General features: G+C 34.5%; 2 protein-coding genes across 4 annotated transcripts in view; one reads left to right on the forward strand and one right to left on the reverse strand.

The window, feature by feature from the left end:
• Fucta (glycoprotein 3-alpha-L-fucosyltransferase A) overlaps positions 1-20,690 on the forward strand; it is a 428,362-nt gene that overhangs the window by 365,669 nt on the left and 42,003 nt on the right. The gene's annotated exons all lie outside the window — the stretch shown is intronic.
• The window catches only part of LOC143345934 (EGFR adapter protein), a 270,232-nt gene that overhangs the window by 70,699 nt on the left and 178,843 nt on the right, over positions 1-20,690 (reverse strand). For all 3 annotated transcript variants that reach the window (XM_076773560.1, XM_076773564.1, XM_076773563.1), the window contains one exon: positions 13,331-13,477. In XM_076773560.1, coding sequence (XP_076629675.1) covers positions 13,331-13,477 — 147 coding nt within the window. The remainder of the gene's footprint in view (positions 1-13,330; positions 13,478-20,690) is intronic.

Genomic DNA, 20,690 nt, shown 5'->3' on the forward strand with positions numbered 1-20,690 from the left:
TTTCGGTACAAATGATTAATTAAACCATCCGCGAGCGTCCAATTAACGTACAGGAAAAAGTTTCTGGGGTACTTCGCGAGCGTGGTGTCAGTGTGTCGCGCGGTTAAGAGCTGTCAGAGTAGTTCCGAGCGATCAGCGTCGAAGACGGTCCACTCGACGTCTCGCTGGAGAAGACTTCCTCTCTCGAAGACTGCCAAGTAAATAAAAGGTTCAATGGGCCGCGTGGTCGTTTCGGGACGACAGGAAAATACCTTGAATTCCGTCGGGTACGTCCTTCCTTCTTCGTCATTTCGATCGTCTCTCTTTGAGACGCGGTCTTGTTTCGCTTTTTCTGCTTTCGTAAGAGCCCGGGCAGCGGGAGACGCTGCACCAGCAGAAGAAGAAGAAGAAGAAGAAGAAGAAGAAGAAAGGAAGGAAGAAGAAGATAGTTCATGAAGCTGATCGTTCTCTTCGTCTCCGGAGGTCGAATAACATCTTGAGATCGGGCAGGATGCATTGTGCCGCGGATAAAATGAACGCGCAAACCATTCACCGAACCTGGAATTCGCTTCGGAAATGAGATCCGAAAACTCGTTTCCAAGTTCGCGGAAAAATTTAATTCTACGTCTGTGATCGACGCAAACTGCGCGCTTTGAAGCCGGTATTATTAGGAGTCACGGAGAAATTACGGGGAAATAAAAATAATGCGTCCATCGACAAACCAGCGGAACCGAAGTCGTTCCAAAGTATTCGTTTACCACTGCAGGGGTAAACGGTGTAATTGCTGGCCACCCCAGGAGCGATCGACACAGTTTTAAGAAATAGAAAAGTATCAAGAAGTGGCTGTATCTTTGCATTCATAAATATTCAAATTTTCTGTGCTTTTCACGAATAGCTTTTAGAACTGTTTCCGTGGAAATAGCAAATACTAAATCCTCGAACACGGAAGGCAATAATTTCATCGGTATTAGGGTAGTTTTGCCGACAGATACGACTGATATGACGGACTAACCGCGGAGATCGCTAAAAATGTCTCTCAGGGATCATATTTTATGGCGGTATTATTCTCCAGAGTCCGAAGGTGACCAACGGTACTCCAAAACTGGTTCCCGTGTTTAATTGCACTTCGATCACTATTGTGCGCGTAAAATATCATAATAAAACTTTGTTCCCCGGGATTGGAGAAGTTTCGAATTATTTCTTGTGGAATGGGTTTTTCGAAATCGCGGCGAAAAGGGATGCGTTCTGTATTTTTCAACAAAGTTTCGTCGAAACTCGAAAGGGAAATACTTGGCGTAGGAGTAGCCGTATAAAATTTCCTGCAAACAGTTACAAACTGAAAACCTGACTTTTAATCCCTTCAGAGATACCGAAACGTTCGCGTACTTTTAGTTTCCCGAACTTTTTAAAGTACTGTAACGTTGGAAGCGACCGCCAGAATACCGAATAAATATTCATAACTGGATGTTACGCGCAGCTTCGTTCGCCTTCGAATGTCCGATGTACAAACGAAACGCGCAAACAAAACTGAATCGCGCCTGGGTATCGAAGATTCGCCGTGCAACGGAAACGCTTTTAAATTTAATTTCCCAACAAATTATATTATAAACGTTTTCGTTGCGAGGGCAAGCATGAGCGAGATAGCATACGTTTTATAGTAGACGTACCCGACAACCCTTCCCTCTTCCGGCAGGGATTTCGCGATGCCGCGCGGCTGATATTTTAAATTGGTTTACTTTAGGGACACGTTTTAAATTCGCGACTCCTACAGCCATTTTTCAATGTGTTTTATTTACTATTCTTTAGTGTTCGGTCGAGCAGAGTTGCGACGATAAAAGCCTATCTTTTTGATACACGCGAAACAGAACAGTGGTTCAACGGGGTATTTCAGTGCAAATGTGTGCTTATTTTTGCTCCAGAATTATTAGAAAAAATTTGAATAAAATCGATGAACTCACAATAATAAATCGTGCAAACAACATGTGTTTATTTTTGCGCTAGAATTATCAAGAAAAATTTGAATAAAATCGATGAACTCACAATAAGAAATCGTGCAAATAACATGTGCTTATTTTTGCGCTAGAATTATCAAGAAAAATTTGAATAAAATCGGTGAGCTCGCAATAATAAATCGTGTAAATAATGTGTGGTTACTTTTGCTCTAGAATTATCAGAAAGAATTTGAATAAAATTGGAGACTTGACAATAATAAATCGTGTAAATAACGTGTGCTTATTTTGCTCTAGAATTATTAGAAAAAATTTGAATGAAATAGGAAACCTGACAATAATAAATCGTATAAATAATGTGTGTTTATTTTTGAGCTAGAATTATCAGAAAAAATTTGAAAAAAACTGGTGAACTCGCAATAATAAATCGTGAAAATAACGTGTGCTTATTTTTGCTCCAGAATTATCAGAAAAAATTTGAATAAAATCGATGTCTTCGTAATAATAAATCGCCCCTAAACAGGAGGCTGCTACATAGAATTACTAACGAAGAAACGAGCATCAGAAAATCGTCTTTGTCCTGGAATCCGGTGCTAAGACCTTCCGATTAATTCGTCTTCGATGCGTGTCCCTTCTCCAGGACCCTGGGAAGAAACGTTGCTCTTCTACAGAGTCGCGCGCCATTTACGAGTTTCACAAACGACGGCGTTCTTAATTCACCGGAAGGTATTTAAAGTTTAATCCGAAGAGTGCCATTAGGATTGACCAAACGCCTGGCACCAGACCGAGCGTAAAGTTCGAAGTGCAAAGTCTACTACTCCCCCACTTTGGGGGGTCTCTCGCCCAAAGAAGTTGCTCCTGCCATTCTTAGTAATCCCGAAGAAAAAGAGTCCATGCCCGTCTCCTTTTGCTACCAACGGATATCGAAGCCTTAGGCAGACAGCGAAATCTTTTAGACAACAGGAAGATGCTTTTAGATCGCGCCTCGGAGGATCACGGAGACGGAAGCTACGGTTACATCCGCTGGATACGGACTTTCCTGCGTCTCGATTGTCACGTAATGTTAATCAGGGGGAAGTTAACTGACTCCCTTGCGCGTTTCAACCCCTTTCGACCTCCAGTTTAGATATGGTTGACTGTCGCGTTGATTAAGAATTTTGGATACGTTGTGATTGAACAATGTAAAGTAGGTGTATTGCGAACGATTATTCAGAGAATTTTCATTGTAATGCAAAATGGCAAGAATACTATAACAGTCAAATTTATAAGTCATATATAGTTTTTATTTTTTGAAATTATTATGTACTTTAATGTAATGGCTGAAGAATAAATCACCTAAACATTTTTGCAGCTCATTAAAATTTTTAACGTATTGATTGCATCTCATTGTTGCACGTGAAAAGTTAATGTGAGTAAAATTTAGAATTATAAGAGTGGCGTAGAGTAAGTTTTAAAGAATAAAAAGGGTATCGAAGAAGTTCTTTCTTGGTTTAATTATGAACGAATGCTGCATCAAAATGTTTATAAACTGAGCGGTTATTTTCGATAGTTATTTTCAACGATTTTGCCAGAAAAACAGATGCAGTAAAAGGGTGACGAGCTACAGATTTTACATCGGGTTTCCACAAATGCAGATTAAGTAGTCGGCACCACAGCCGACGTAATTCCGGCACTCTCGCATGGAAAGTAGCATTGCTCAAAGTATGTTAATTTCGCAGGAAAAACCGGAAGAAAATATTATAATTTTAAAATGTCTCGAGCGCGTGCAGATTCCAAGGATTTAAACTAAAATTTCAGTCTACATCACTCTGAAAGTACATTACCTTTTATTTCGATAAAAATGTAACGTAATGAATACGATTATTATTTTGTACCGTAAATTTTTCTGATCATACTTGACGATGATTCAGACGCGAACGTACGTATGATAATTTTTTTCTCGGAATAAATTGTGTAAAATTAATAAATTGCACGGAAGCGTTGATTCATTGGTACAAGAGCGATAATTCAAAAGAACCATGAAGAATTGCGCGATAGGTGTCGTTTGACAGCGCTCGCGCTTGTGTGTAAATCGTCAGACGTGTAACAGCGGAAACGGACGCGTTAGGCTCGAGCGTTTTGCACGCTGCATGTGGCGCGTTGCGTTTTTCTCGCTCGAATGCATACAATGTATAACCTACATGCAGTCAGTTGCATTCCAAAGTAGAAAACGCAACAAAAGAACGCGATCCATTGCTCTTTATGCATCTGTTTGACTACGCCGAGAGTATTGACAAAGCGCGTACAGTACACGGCTCTAACAAGCTGAGTAAATCTGTATCTATTAAATTTCAGTGGAAAACGTTCGTTTAAATTGGGTTTTAGTTATTTTTATTCGATTATCTTCGACTGAATGGTAGACCTCTAAATTCTTTATACTCAAAAAATAACAACGTAACAAGATACTATTTGACACACTCACTGTCAGGTCAGAACTTTAAAAGAAACTGTGAAAATTAATTTTCTGAGTGAGATTTTAGTAAAAATTAATTCACGAATTCTGAGGAGCTCATAAGTAAAATTCCACGTAAAATTTATATAATAAGGTACCATTTGATAAATTCATTATCAGATCAAAGCTTTGAAAGAAACTGTGAAAATTAATTTTCTGAGTGAGATTTTAATAAAAATTAATTCACGAATTCTGAGGAGCCCATAAGTAAAATTGCACGTAAAATTTACGTAACAAGATACCATTTGATACATTCATTATCACATCAAAGCTTTGAAAGAAACTGTGAAAATTAATTTTCTAAGTGAAATTTTAATAAAAATTAATTCACGAATTCTGAGGAGCTCATAAGTAAAATTGCACGTAAAATTTACATAATAAGATACCATTTGATACATTCATTATCAGATCAAAAGCTTTGAAAGAAACTGTAAAAATTAATTTTCAGAGTGAGATTTGAAAATTAATTCAGGAATTTAGAAGGGGTTGTAAGCACCATGATAAATTTGAGATCACCTGATTTTTGATCGAAAAGTCAAGAGTAGAAGGAACAAGGCTGACGACAGGCGAACAAAAGGCTGAAAACGAAATAATAAACTTATTACAAGAGATGCAATCATCACTAATCCTTTCGAAGATGGAGCCCAGAAGCTTGTAGACACGTTCGATGAATCGAAGGATTTGCTAGCTAGGAGTTTGCGCCAAGTAGGCCGAACAAATAAGGCGAAAATGAGTATAATCCTGATGAATCCAATACCGATACGTACACTATAAACCCTACTGGGTATCGCATTACAACCGGCAGTAGCAGCGGGATGTAAGTCAAGAACTGTTGGACGCCAATTTAATTGGAGATGGTCAATCACCATTCCTCAATCTTGTTCTACATGTTCGGAAGGTGACGGTTGATGTATGTATCTGCATCGATAACAGACCCTTAAATCGTAATACTATTAAATATAGTTAACCCGTGTCCAAAATAAACGATTATCTCGACCGTCTGAAGGAACCCCGGTATTATTTTATGCTACGGTTCGAGCAGTGGATATGTATTATCGAGTACCAATTAGGCTCTTCATAATCGCATCCACGTTTTAACTACATTTGCATTGAAATATTTTCGAAACTGTTAATTATACAAAAAATGTTTCAGTACGTTACAAAGTATCAGGGATACATCAAAATTATGCAAACAGAAATTATAATTAGTAAGCAAACCATTTGACGAGAATTATTATAGATTTTTAAAAAGAATCGATATTACAAAATACTTCGTTTTGGTTGCAGAAACGCCAAAAGATCCAAGTTTAATGTAACGTTAAGATAAATAATAAAATTTAAAGCAGTACGTAAAACGTAAGGAAAAAATGAGACTCGAATAAAGAGAAACAGAAACAAAAAATTAAATACCCAATGCAAACAATGTTTGTAGGATTATTAATGCTCGTAAACGATATTATAATTTACGAATCGAACGCTTTGCTGGTCTCGTTTGCGCAGAGTTTAAGATGGTTGACACTCGAACCGAAATAAAATGAAAGGTTAGGCGAACAGGCGCGCAAGTACCTTTTCACATCAACGAGGAACGGAGTTCAGAAGTTACATGTTAAAGCGAAGGTAAACGGGTTGCGCACACCGTTCAACCCGAACTTATAACTTTAAAACGACGATGAATTATTCAAGGAGATACTCAACTGAATAATTGATACACATGGGAAGTCAATGGGCGCCTGTACGTACGTACACATACGTACATGTACTCGAGAGTCGCTTTTTAACCAATCGAGAGCATAATATACGCTCTTATCGTTTACTTGCCGAGCAATATGCGTACCGCTGAATTTTACACCCAATTAATTTTGTTTATTATACCCCTGTCGCTCGTAAACCGTTACAAGCAACAATATTTAAAATGTTTTATTTTTTGAACGGAATATAGGTTAATTCACCAGGAACAAGTTAAGTGGGAAATTGTTAATTTCAATGTTTTCAATTGAATTCAAATTATTTTTTGCATGTATCAATAATAAGATATATATTTCAAGTATTTAAATTTCTTTTATAAGTCTATGGAGGTATCATTGATATTGTGAAATTCATTTTGAAAAGGCGTGTTCACATGGCAGATAATGTGTCAAATAGTACACTTTTTTTTTTAGATAGCTCATACTCAAAATTTGAAAATTAGAAAGAGGAAATTTGCCACGAAAAATTCTGTTAATTTTCTTCTTCTATTGAATCAGAAGTATGAATTTAAGAATTAGGACAATAGCAATCTTAAGGGATTCTGAGTTTTAGAACAATGTCGTTCCAAATATTGCGAAATCTTGTCCTGGCTATATCACAATTTCAGTAGATTGAAATTACGAGGACGCACAGTCCTGAGGTTGCTGGGACGTAGTTGATGATAAGCATTCTGTGGTTTAATGGAATCTCAATATTGAACTATCATTAATTCCAGTGATGAATCACTGTGGTATAAGTTAATGGCACAATATCCTGCGAGATTGTTTGCCTAACTGAATTTACGAATTCCAAAGCGACAAGAAATATGATAAGTTTTGTACATCAGTTCTTTTTATCTCGAAGATGGAAAAGGTAAACAATATTTGACAGGGATAGAAATTAACCAAATATATCCTTTGTATTCTTCGTATAGAGAAAAAAACTTGTGTTAAGAAATCATGAAGAATTAATTTTTTACTACGAATTTCGAGCAAAATCAAAATAATAAAAACGAATAATCCCCAGGTACCATACAGAAATAAAAATTACTATAAATGTTTGAGTATCTAAACTTGCTAACTTAGTTTAAGTTCCTCGCAATACTGAACTGCATTAATAAAAATTGATACGATTTTTGATAGAATGAATATTTGTTTTATATCTATAAGTGTAACATAGTAATTATTTATTTTTTTGAGTATTTACTTTGGCCAGAAGCTTCTATTAATTAATTTTGTCTATTAATCGTCAATTAATTACAATAAATACAAGAAAAATCTCACTATTCGTTCTCTCGAAACGCAATTATGAAAAATCTATACAGTGGCCTAAAACGTTTCCATCTTGCTCCTGAACAACGAGAATCGAGCTGCATTCTATAATTACTTAAAAACTGCAGTTAGTTCTCGTTGAATGCTTTCTAACTAGGAAAGTTTCGAAGTATTCCAGAATGGTGTAAACGATGCATCAGCTTTAAACGACGACACAAGTTCCAGTTTCCACTTGAAACCTACCAGCGGTTGTTCGCTAGATGCAGACAGAGTCGGTCACGTACAATACCTTGAACAAGATCCCTAGTGAGGCGGCACATTTGTGGATCTATTAGCCGCTCAATTACCCAAAATACTCCGAGATACGCGTATCGGATACAAAGACCCCCGATAGTGTTTAGAGATTCGTCTTCTGGTCCATAGAATCAAATGATTGATTATACCGTGTTGTACGTATCAAGGAATTCGTAGTACATTAATTTCTCGCCGAGCAAACGCGAACAAAAGAATAGAGAACAAAGGAAAGTGCACCAAAACGTTCAAACTGTAACGCAAATTTTGGTATCAATTATATTTAAATGATTTTCACAATAGAAGAGAAAAACACGAAATTAAAAATGTTACGATATTCAAATCTATCAGATTTTTTAAAGGACACTGATGTATGTAATATAATATAAAATAAAAAATAAAAAATAAAAGAAGCTACGAATGAATTTACGAAAAAATTTAAGCTTTGAGACCTCGAAAATAAACTTTTAGATTTTATTAAATTTCGAACGCATAGCGGAGTTACAGATAATTTTTTACAGTCAATATAAGACGAAATATAATTTTCTAGATCGCTGCTAATTTTCAAAGTGTGCACGCGTCGCATAATTAAACGTAGAGTGTAAGCATATTCTGGGATAGACGATGAAATTCTGATGGAAGTAGTCAAAGGAGCATCGAAGAGAATGTCTTTGTTGTTCCTCTCTGCGAGGTTGGTTTTGCTGACTAATTAGCAGGGAATCGAGCATGCGGAACATGGAGAGAATCGTGATGTCGAGTTAAGTATATTTCAAATTATCATCTCTATGATGAAGACGACGTCAAAGGAACGAAAAGTGACGAGAGTAACGAGTTCTTCGTCGTTACACCAGACACAGGGAACTCTAACGATGCCATTTTGTCGCTGTTTGGGGAGGCAATTTCTGTTATTGTCTATGAAGTCACAAATACCTCTATTACCAAACAACGTCTAAATAATTTATTTACTTGCTTTGAAACGAACTTTCTTTTCATAATTAATAAAATTCTTAGCATTCTATTCGTTCTTTAAATCAATGAACAACAAACCGAGAGTAGGAGAATTACGAATAAATTTTATTCAGGTAATGCAAATTCGACAGGGAATGAAAATTAGAAGAATCTTTATCTTTACTCTGAAAAGGATTTTACAAATAATGACAAATGTACTAAAAGCAACGAAATCAGGTGTTTAATAAATTGATAAGCACTGAGAAAAATGCCAAGCAAACCCCTCAAATTGTCCACTGAAACGAAATTTTCTTTGCAAATAATTGGAAACTAGTGCACCCACTATTTGTCACAGAACTTATTTTTAGAATCCTATCTAGATTTCTTTTCTTTAGCATCTAATATTGAGATTTTTTAAAGTGAAAAATCATGTCATCTATACGTGGCATTAATTCTTCATAATTTCTTAGTAGACGAGTTAAACTTTTGTTTTCCTGTACGAAAACTACAAAAGATACGATAAACACATTTGGTTAATTCCTATCCTTGTTAAATATCGTTTTTGGTGGGACCAGGCGTGCCATCGACGAGACTTTTGCACCAGGTACAAAGACGTGTCAACGACCCGGTCGATTATATTCGGTCCAATCCTTCACAGTATAACAGGTCTCTGACTCCTGGTTTCTACGTTTACTCTTCCTTCGCTTCCTTCGTTGCGTGCCCGAGAAACTCGTGTCCCGTACATCGATGACTGCCCAATTAGCGAAACCAATTCATTATAACATAATCCTCTCTCATGGTTCCTGCCTCGTACCTTCGAAAATCGATAATGTGACAGACTCGTCTCTTCGTGTTAATAGCTACTCCCATATTGCCAATACCTATTGCACGAATTGGCCCCTTCGATACGCGTCGATTACGTATTCCTCCACTAGCTGATACCCATTTAACTTCTTAAACTTTATTTATAACGAACCGTGTCACGAATCTCCTCAAAATTAAATTTAAAAATATTTTTAAAAACAGAAAGTGAAAAGGATCGACAAAATTCAGATACACCAGCTCGAAATGTTTCTTGTTTTTCTTAATAATTATTCTATCATAACTGTTCGAATAATTGCCATTTCACAACGGTATACAAAAATGATTTGAAATGTTTATTTTGTATCGTTCAGTTTTCTAATAATTTCAGTCGTAAAAATGCCTAAACAGTTTGTATTGAAAATCATCCGCGATTAAAATTACTGTACCGATTTAATCGTAGGGATAGAATTTAATGAGTGTGCTATACATTACGCGATTTTTTGCCGTTGGTACGAAAATCAAGGCTGCGTCAGATAATCGGGGATGCTATAAAGATTCACGATTCGATAGCGCTTAATGACTGAAGCATTCTGCGTTCACCGATACGATGTTCATAAGTGCAACACCTGGAGAAAATGTCCAAGTCATTATCTATGAGATAAACATTCTGAGATCTTGTCTGAAATTATGATTCCTCCGGTAAGAAGTAGTCTCATTAAACAGAATGTCTGGGCTTACGTAGTGCCTCGACTATTATAGAAACGTACGTAAGCGTGAAGATCGTAATCGTTCATTAATGTTTCAGCGTAAACTTGAGATATTATTTTAAATATTTAATAAACTTCGTTACACGCTGAGTTTAGTATATTTCTTACCTCATGGATGATAATGGGGATCCAAACTATTTTATTCCTATAACTTTATATTATTTACTTGCAATCGCTTTGAAATAATTTTTAATAAATTTAAATATGGTCGTCCTCGTCCATAAAATCGAATTTTCCACCATCAGTGCTTAACATAACACCCCCAGACATGATTCTGTATTTTATTTAAACTTCATAACGGATTTTATTTGTAAAGAAGAAGGTAGAACGATATAATTTTCGCAGATGAAAATAAATTTAACATCTTCAAATTTGGTAGAAGAAATATTCTTGCGTGGGTATTATTCTTATCTCGTTATAAAAAAATTTTAATATTTAAAAATTGAATAGCAATTATTTGGGTGCAATTATTTTTCATTCCCCTTTCCACTGCACTACCGATTGTTATTATATTTTAATATTGTAATCGTACAGTGTTAAAGGAGAGCTCCGTTTTGGGAAACGGCGAAACTTCCACCGACGAAAATTGCGATTGTTTTAATTGATGCGTTCGTCCGGAGTGACGCGTCACAAGAAAAATTGTCGAAATTAAAACGAGGCAGTTGGCACGCAGCCCACACACTTTACGTTTTCATTAAGTTCATGCGTACACGGTGAAAAGTAATTTGTCCGAGGCACGTGAAAGGAGTGAAATTACACGAACGTTCTATAAGGCGGTCGTAGACAGACGCAATAGCGCACTGGATACGTTTTGTTATGTCGCTTTCGTTTTAATTGCCGACCCTTGCAAATCGTGCTGAAAATACCGTGTCCCTGAACGAGCGAGAAAATATGCAAAAACGTTTAATTAGCTCGAACGTTAGCTATACTTTTGAAAAGTTTTAATAAGTACCTTCCCTTTGCTATGCGAATTGCTCGTTTCAGGTTCGATAAGACTTCGATATTTTTACGTAACGAACGCGGTAGTTTCGAATTCTTTACGCTAATTTGGCGCGGAAGTCTATTTGTTTATTAAAAAGACGCAACGCAATTACCCGAGCCGACCGGTAGTTTATTTATCCCGGCGAAAAGCAGTTTCTTCTATCTAATTAATTAACCAATTAAGATTCGAGGAAAGAGCGTTCGTACCTCATTGAAGAAGCATCCACAGTGAAATATTAATCCCTATATTTTCGCAGATCGAGTATCCTGGGGAAGAAATTAATTATCGACACTTTGCAATTAACATTGCTGTTAGAAATATACGTTATAATACCGCTTCTATAGTGAAAGAAATCTCTGGTAATGTATATTATTAATATTGATTATATTCAGGAATATTACATTCTCGATGTACTGATTAAAGTGAAATCGATTCAATTCAAATGGAGAAAATTAAGAAAATAAATTGAAATTAAATGTTTCATTTGTACTCCAAAACTCGAAAGAATTTTTCACTAAATGGATTGATCAAATTTTTTGAACTATGCTGTTGATTAATATGCAATCAAGCGTTACACAAACGCACACGAGTTCGACAAATTTGACTGAAAAGTTATTTTACAATCTTTAGTTTCCTTTTCAACCAGCGCCAGTCGAGTTACAGTTATTGACATATTGTGCAGAAAACTCATTAACGAAGGAATTATTTATGCCGAGAAATAATGTAACAACAATGAGGCGTATGATGAGATATAACGAGCTATTCATCGCTTAAATTATTATGCATTACACACTCATTGTACGTAAACTGTGCGCAAATAAGTTCCACTCGCGCGTTAGCGGAGCCATTCGAAATGTCCATATTATTGAAAAATAAAATTTATACATAACGTTCGATATTCAGAATAAATCTAAATATTATGTTTTGCAACTGTGCCTATAAAATCGCGAATAAACGAGCCTTGTCTTTCAGTCTCGATTCGATAATTTAATCCCAAATAGATATTAATAGTACAGAAATCGACCGTTAATAAAGTTCACATTTGTTAACAATAGAATGTTGACCGTTCGCATTAACGTTCCGCGAAGGTAAATCCGTCAAAAGCATAATGGTCTTCGCTCTAAAACAGATTTTGCTCAGGTCGACGGGGGACATCAAGAACTTATGACACGTGTGTACGATTTATTCGCATAGTGGATCTGAACGCCGAGTAATATCCTGCACGCGTCTGTCTTTTCTCTGTGTCGGTGCAATTTGTCCTGGATGATGGCTATGTACTATTGCAATATCACCAAGGACAACTTGCGACTCCCTTTTTTCCCGCCTTTTTTCTTTCCCCATCCGGCATGCGTTACCGCAGATTGTGTCGGTCACCGATATAAAGCGGACGTGGAACAATTTTTTACTCCGCTTCGACATGTGTTGCGTGAAAAATTCTTTCGTTCGAAAAAAAACCATGTAGTTTCGCTGATCATAACTATGTATTGAATTTTTAAACGCCACAAAAAGATGTACTCAGTTGTTTTATACATTGGGATTCCTCAGTCTGTATAAGTTAAATTACATTCTTCTACGAAGAAATTTAACATTTCCAAACTAATTATATCATTGAAGACTTGGATTATTTTGTTGGAAGTAGATGAATGAAGTGCTTTGAATAAATTGTTTCTTGGGGATGACAAAATTGAAATTTAAAGCTCTAACGTTAAATTTGTATTATATATGTAAACCTTTGATAATTTGTATAGGATAGCTTCTATTTAAATATAAATTCTAATTATATCTTCTACTTACTATTTATATCATTAAACACCACTCTTATTTTATTGCAAGTAGATGAATATTAAATACTTTGAATAAATTGTTTCTTGGGGATGACAAAATTCGAAATTTAAAGCTCTAATGTTAAATTTGTATAATATATGTAAACCTTTGATAATTTGTATAGGACAGCTTCTGTTTAAATATAAATTCTAATTATATCTTCCTCTTATTATTTTGAGTATTATAGAAGGTAATATGTAAGTTGTAAATTAATGAGAAATTCTTGGAAATTTTGTCGTAAACATGCAATAGGAATTGTAGGCTACGTAACAGGCTGGAGAATGAAAAAGTGCACTCACCTGTTCTGCAGATTCGGTGATGAAAGAATGGCAATATTGTATGCTGAAGTGCGCTCTAGGTTCTCGAGCGAGGAAGCTGAATTGAGCGTGCTGAGGTTCACAGGTTGCGTACGAGATGCGCCTTAACGCGTGCGCCATTTGCACGCACTGAAAAATAAAAATGAGCGTTACACTTTATCAGTATCCTACAAAATTACGACAAATAATTCTAACGAAGCTCTTATTACAATATTATGTTTGGCGTATGGCCGAAAAATTGACAGAGATTTTCATTTAAATTTTATCTGGAAAAGAAACAAATTTCTGTAGACATTTATATTTATATTTTTAACCATATACTCCATTATATTCTACAATTAATTATCAATTTCCGAGCAAGACAAAAATTACAAAAGTAAGATTCGATTTTCTTCCAATTCTAATGAAACTTTTATTAAAATATATATCGATATTATTTCTTATAGGATTAAAAATTAGCAGCAATTTTCATTCAAAATTTATTTGGAAAAGGAACAAATTTTTCTAGCCATTTATATATTTTCTCTATATTCTACAATTAATTATCAATGCACTTTGGAGCAAGGCAAAAATTATAAAAGTGAGATTCAATTTTCTTCCAATTCTAATGAAACTTTTATTAAAATATATATCGATATCACTTCTTATAGGATCATAAAATTAAAAGCAATTTTTCTTTAAAATTTATCTGGATAAGAAACAAATTTTTCTAGCTATTTATATATTTTCTCCAATGAATTCTACAATTATCATTTATTGTACACTTTCAAGAGAGACAACAATGACAAAAGATTCCATTTTCTCAACAATATTCTGAACATTATTTATTTCTAGCGTATCATTTTACAAAAGCTCGACGAAATAAAAGTAGAATAGGTGGGGGTTTCCCTTACGAGTGTGATAACTTCAATTTTTATCACAAAAGTGATAGTGTTGGGTGACGGATAAGATTACACTTGAACCCTCTACATTTACAAAAAAATCTACTATCTAAATTTTAATCGTTTCAGGAGATTTATTTATTCCATATAGATAAAAATTTATTTCCATTCCTATTTATAATCTCTACTAAACTTTTTTACGAAAAATTGCATTCTTTATTTTCTGTATATGGGTTATTGATGATATTAAATTTTTGAAAATACGCGACGAGGGATGGAGAAAATATATTTTATCTTGCTCTATATCTGAGTGATTCCACCCATGGACCCCCATTCAATTCTAATAAGAATAAAGTCATATTTTGTGTATAGAATCTTTTATCAGAAAATCATGAAATTCAATATATGTGAAATATTAAATCCATTAAAAATAAAAGAAAAAAAAAAAAAAATACTTTAGTTAGAATATTTCAGGATCTAACCTAGACCTAATCCAGACCTATGGATCCTCATTCAATTCTAATAAGAAAAAAGTCCTATTTTGTGTATAGAATCTTTTATCAGAGAATCATGAAATCCAATATATGTGAAATACCAAATCCATTAAAAATAAAAGAAAAAAAATAATTTACTTTGGTTGGAATATTCCAGAAGCTTTGACTGTTAAAAACGAGAAAATTTGAAGCATCAAGAAAATGATAGCGAGAAAGTTGTGCAACGTAGTTAGCTTTTCCCTGAGCAAACTTCGCCCGGAGACATTCATCACCAGTCGGTAGGTCAAAGACGTCTCCGAGAAGAAGTTAACACTTGACAATTTACACACGATGTTCCAACGACATTAAAAATAATCAAGCGTCGTTAATTTCACGTGGCGATCGCCTGGGTCCCGGCGAAGATCGTAAATCCAACGAATTTTCACCGTGTTTACCACGTCGGTTCTCCCTATTTGCAAAACGGATGGTAATTGCGAGCTTTCCTGCCCTTTTGAATACTAAATAAAAACGTCTACCGAATAATGATCCGCCACTCCGAACGCACGGGAAGGTCAGGAGATCAAAGCAGCTTGTTACGTTTTAGTCTGGAGATACCAGGCACATTTCTCAAGCATAAAGTAGCGACGTCTCTCGCGACACCGTTCCCGCGCGTTATCTTGTGTTATATATTGCGGAGCTCGTTGAATTTCTCTTTGCGATTTTATGCGTTCTTACTAGTTTTCACCGTTTGCCAGCTTCCGCGCGGCTACGACTCCTCTCCGTGCGAGTTTAAAAACTTTGGTGCCCCTTTGAAGTATATCACAACGTTCCTCAAACGCTGGTTTATCCCGCGGTTCTAGCCAACGGTACTAAAAAGTGTACGAGCACTGTTTGTAAAACAAGCAACTTCCACGTGTTTTATGTTATAACAGTACTAAAAAGTCCACGTCAACGTTCGAATAAAAGAAAGTTGCATTTTATATGCCACTCGATCAAAGCGTTCAAGAATTTAATAACGTCAGATATCCTTTGCTTCCAAAAGCAATTTTCGCAATTCTAACAGCAACTTTTTAGGGGCCTCTTCGGGATAAAAATTTGAAAAATATATGATAAATATTTCTAGAATTTTGTTTTTGGATCGTGTGCATTAGAGGATTGAATATTAAATAAATATTCGAAAAAGCTTTTTGAAATGTTCAACGTTACTATAACATGAGAGGAATAAATTTCTGATGCATCGAAGAGCTTGGAAAAACTATTTTATTGTCGAAAGATAAAGTAAATTATGATTATGCATCTGACAACGCGTGTGATTTATATTAAAGAAACAATGGTGTCTATACATACAAAAATTTTAATGTGGTAACTGGTAAACTGCTGTTTCATTATTGCTTTGTTCTCGCTAAATCGAATGATTAAACAACGTTAAATCAATGGGTTCCGTTATGGAGCATAATGATTGCTACACGGGTTGTTTTAAAACTGTGCATGAAAATAGCATCCTCATTAAGCCGGATAACTCATAAATATCACTTAGGTACATCAAAATGTCAGAGGTATCGCTTCTCGTTACTTGAAAGACCATTCTGACGAGTGTGGGATGAGATTCAAGTATGGGGAATTATATGTTTCCAAGGATAAATGTGCGAACAATAGACTCTTCCTCCAACTTTGTTTGGTAATACGAGCAATTTTCTTGATTTTAGTTTTTATTAACAACGATTACGATACATGTTTTTATCTTTTAAAGAATAACTTCTTTAAAATATGCGAAAGTTATGCCAGACATATTTTTATTAGTACTACATGTATCGTAATCGTTGTTAACAAAAACTAAAATTAAGGAAATTGCTCATACTACTAAACAAAGTTGGAGGAAGAATCTATCGTTCTCACATTTATCCTAATTTAAAGAATAACTTTTTTAAATTACCTTACTTACTATACTCTTCAACAGAATCTTATCTAGGGAATTTCAGGTTTGTTTTTAAGTAAACACAATTGTGGACCATTATATTTTTAACAAACATTTTAACCTCATCGGTAGAAATATTAATTTGTACAAAATGGCATACATATTACTGGTCAAGTAAGTTCTGTATAAAATTGACAGTATTTAATATTTTCATAACAAACGCGAATGGATTTATTACCTAACCTAACAAGTTCACTTAAGTGGTATAAATATATATAAATTAATGGTATTATTCCCTGTGTATTGTTAGGAAATAATTAAACGAACAATGCACAAGTGTACTGGCATCGATTTGAAACATTGAACACAGAGTTAGTAAAAATAAAGGGTAAAAGCATTAGCAAACAGAAGAAAAGTTTTATTCTGCTATTATAATGCATGACTGCATCCCGCACGAGCAATGCACCAGAAAATTAAAAAGTTTAACCGAGAAGTTGTTACTCCACGAGCATTAACCGAAGCGATTACCATCTGTTTCGTAATTTACTTAATTAACCAGTAATGATCAAAAAGGGAATTCGAAAAAAGCTATATCCGATTATTTGATATAAATTGGAAGCCTTTCTCTTTCAAAGTTATATGGTTATGTGACGAAATGTAATGATTTAGTTGGTTTTATAGTCTTATAGTCTTCAATTTATATATGGTAGGAGTACATAAATTCTTTGAAAGTAAATAAGTATAATTAAATTAATTATTTCGTTACATGTTGATTGTAAATACGTGCATAAATATTAGTTATATTTAAATTACTGTTGCTTCCTTTCAATTAGAATGAAACTTTTATTTTAGTTATTTACGTTCAAGTATTTAACATTTGATAAACAAAATGCCATGCGTCACGTAATATATTTTTAGTATTTTAGATGTATTTGAAATGCATAATTATTTGAATGTATATGAATTTAGTATTAAGAACATGACTATAATACCGACGCATATCAGTTCGAATATTTGACCTGAAAGCATTTAGTTTCAATGATCGTCGGCAGAGCCCGCTATTCACTACGATGCACTCACGTCCGATGGAATAGATTCAATGACTGATATTCATATATTCGATAAATAATATTTATAATAATACCACTTATTCAAATAATTCGTCAATTGTTTTGCACCGAAAATTAAATTTCAGTCGTTAGAAAGAAACAAACGCAAAGGCAGAACAATTATTTTCGTTCTTTTCTAGGTCTAATATAAATTAAAAATGGCGGCAGGAAGGAACTTAGAATTCATTATAAAAGAAGAAATAATTTATATCAGCTCGCGAAGGAAATAATTTTATACAAATCCAAAACTAGAGTGATACATATTTTGTCCAATTTTCAGACACTTTTCCATTTCGTTACAATTTAATTCAATTTTATTTCATGCATATACTCTGTGTTTGACGAATATACTAGTCACTTTTTTATTTTAACAATACAAAGTACACACTTTCAAAATAGGGATACAGAGCACATAAAGAACCAGTGTGTATCAAACAAATGAATAATTTTTATACAGTAAATAACTCTCTATAATGTATTCTCGAGCAATCTTAATAGAACAATGATTCATAAATGCATATGAGCCTCCTACAAGGCGTTCCAATTTCCACTGAATCAAACACCCATGTCTAATCCTACTTTTGCTATTTAATGAAAAAAGAATTACTCCTTTTGCAATGGTGAAAACACGAGTAGGGTGGAAATGTTTACTTTGAGTTGTCGTGCAAATAATAATTATTTGGCTATGCATCGCGAAACAGATGCCTTTGGCGTTTCTATTTGGGAAGGCAGTTCAATAATTAGGCGATTAATTCGACAACGGAGGCAAGGCATTGTTATAGCGCTAGCTCGATTAACGCGAGGGCACCTAAGGACGAAAGGGAACGAATAAATCGCAATTATTGGCCACTTCGGGCCGAGATGAAGTTTCGTTCATCGAATTCGTTCAGCGCCATGGAACTTTTAATGGCTCACAGCGCAGTGCGCCGTTCGCAGAAAAATCTGGCAGGAAGTTCGTCGCTCCTGCCGCGCGAAGTCTGCTTCCGAAGTTTCAAGCGATTTCGAGATATTGTTCGACTTCGTCGCGAGTTATCGAATAGTCAGACCTCGGACTCGCAATTACGAATGCTAGCGCAACCCCATCGTTTTAGAATATTATTCATAATATTATCCCCATGACCTATTTCAGCAAACGTGCAGTTGGAGTACCAATTTGTTTAAGACGAATACAAAATTACGAAGCTAATTAACTTTTACACATTAAACTCTCAATTGCAACGACAAAGAAACATATTTTAAGTATGACTTCTAAATCTTAAAATTTTATTTTCAATTTAAAATTGACCCAATTTAACCCATTTGTATTACGTGGAAAAATGTTTTAGAATTCTTATTTATTTTTCTTAATTTTTAAAATGCATATTATGTGATTCTATTTGTCACTGTAAATTTTTTACACGCATCCATCGCTTTGATGGTGCTTGTGGAAATAATTAAATTCAAAATAAATCTTTCAACGTCGCTGAAAGACGCTAAAAATTATCGACCGTAAATCTCACCCATTGTTCGTTGGAATGTCAATACTGATAGAAGTAAAAGTGTAAGCATGCAGCGACGGTATTTCCGTAACAGAAATACTTTAGATACCAGCCAGTCTTATCTCGTTGTAGATGTCTTTAATGGCGCCTATAAATTTGCGACATGGCGACGCTAAAATTCGCCTATGGAAGCACGCGAACAGCTTAGTTTTCATAGCAGTGTATTTGTCCATCGAACGCGATTTTGTATCTTCGAAGTATCATTTACACCGAACGTGAGTAATTTTATCGAACGTGTGCACAACTTTTCTTAAACGTATTAATAACTATAAACGACGTTGTTGTATTTCGAAACGTGTTCTACAAAGTTTCGACAAGAGGACAGACTACATAGGGGTTTAAAAATTGCAGAACTGAAAAAAAAAATTCTCAAAACGCAGAAACATTTGGACTGAATATTGCTTTATTTTGTGTTACTTCATTAAGGTTGGCTTTTAAGTTAAATTTAGTAATAAGTAAAATTATACTGCTTCTAAAATAATTTGTAATTCAAGAATGTTATATTAGAGCAGAGAATATTTTTAATTAGAATTCAATACATCAGTTATTCAGAGATCAAAATTTGTAATTATAAAAAATAGTCAACGATGAAAAACTGATTCTAAAATAATTTGTTAATCTCAATGATGAAATTTTTAAACTGATATTGCCTCATTCCATAATACATCATTAAGCTTGTTTTTTAAGTTAAATTTAAAAATAATTAAAATGATATGGAATGCTATATCAACCACAACAAATTTAAATTAAAAATTCAATAAATTGGTCACCCAAAGAACAGAATTTGTAATTCAAAAAAATGGTTAGACTCAACGATAAAATACAGATGATACAGTTAAATTTAAAAATAAGTAGAATTATACTTCATTTAAATAATTCGTAATTCAAAAATGTTATATCAAAGCACAGAAAATTTTAAATTAAAATTCAACAAATCAGCCACCCAAAAACTAAAAATTTGCAATTACTAATAATAGACTCAACGATGAAATATTTAAACTGGCATTATCTTATTTCAAACTGACATTACTTATATAAAATGTACATATAATATTGTATCAGAGCACATCAAAATTTTAAATTAAAATTCAACAAATCAGCCATCCAAAAAATAAAAATTTGCAATTATAAAAAATAGATCCAACGATGAAATCCAGGTGGAACTATCAACGTGAGATGGCTCGTGAAGCCTAAGGTTCGCTTTCGTGGCGGGAATCCTGTAGCTGTTAAATTTCATAACGTTTCACTTGGAATCGGTCGTATATCCTCGCGCAGAATTCCGTGGCATCAAGGCGTTGGTTATGCGCCCTCCGGAATTTAATAAATCGAAACTAAGCGCGTATTGAATTCTCCTCACAATGATACCTCCTAGCGAAGGTACGAGGATCCTTTTCGCCGCATTCTTTCCCGGCAAAGTTATGATTAT

Source organism: Colletes latitarsis, chromosome 9 (genome assembly GCF_051014445.1).
Source record: "Colletes latitarsis isolate SP2378_abdomen chromosome 9, iyColLati1, whole genome shotgun sequence".
Classification (NCBI taxonomy): domain Eukaryota; kingdom Metazoa; phylum Arthropoda; class Insecta; order Hymenoptera; family Colletidae; genus Colletes; species Colletes latitarsis.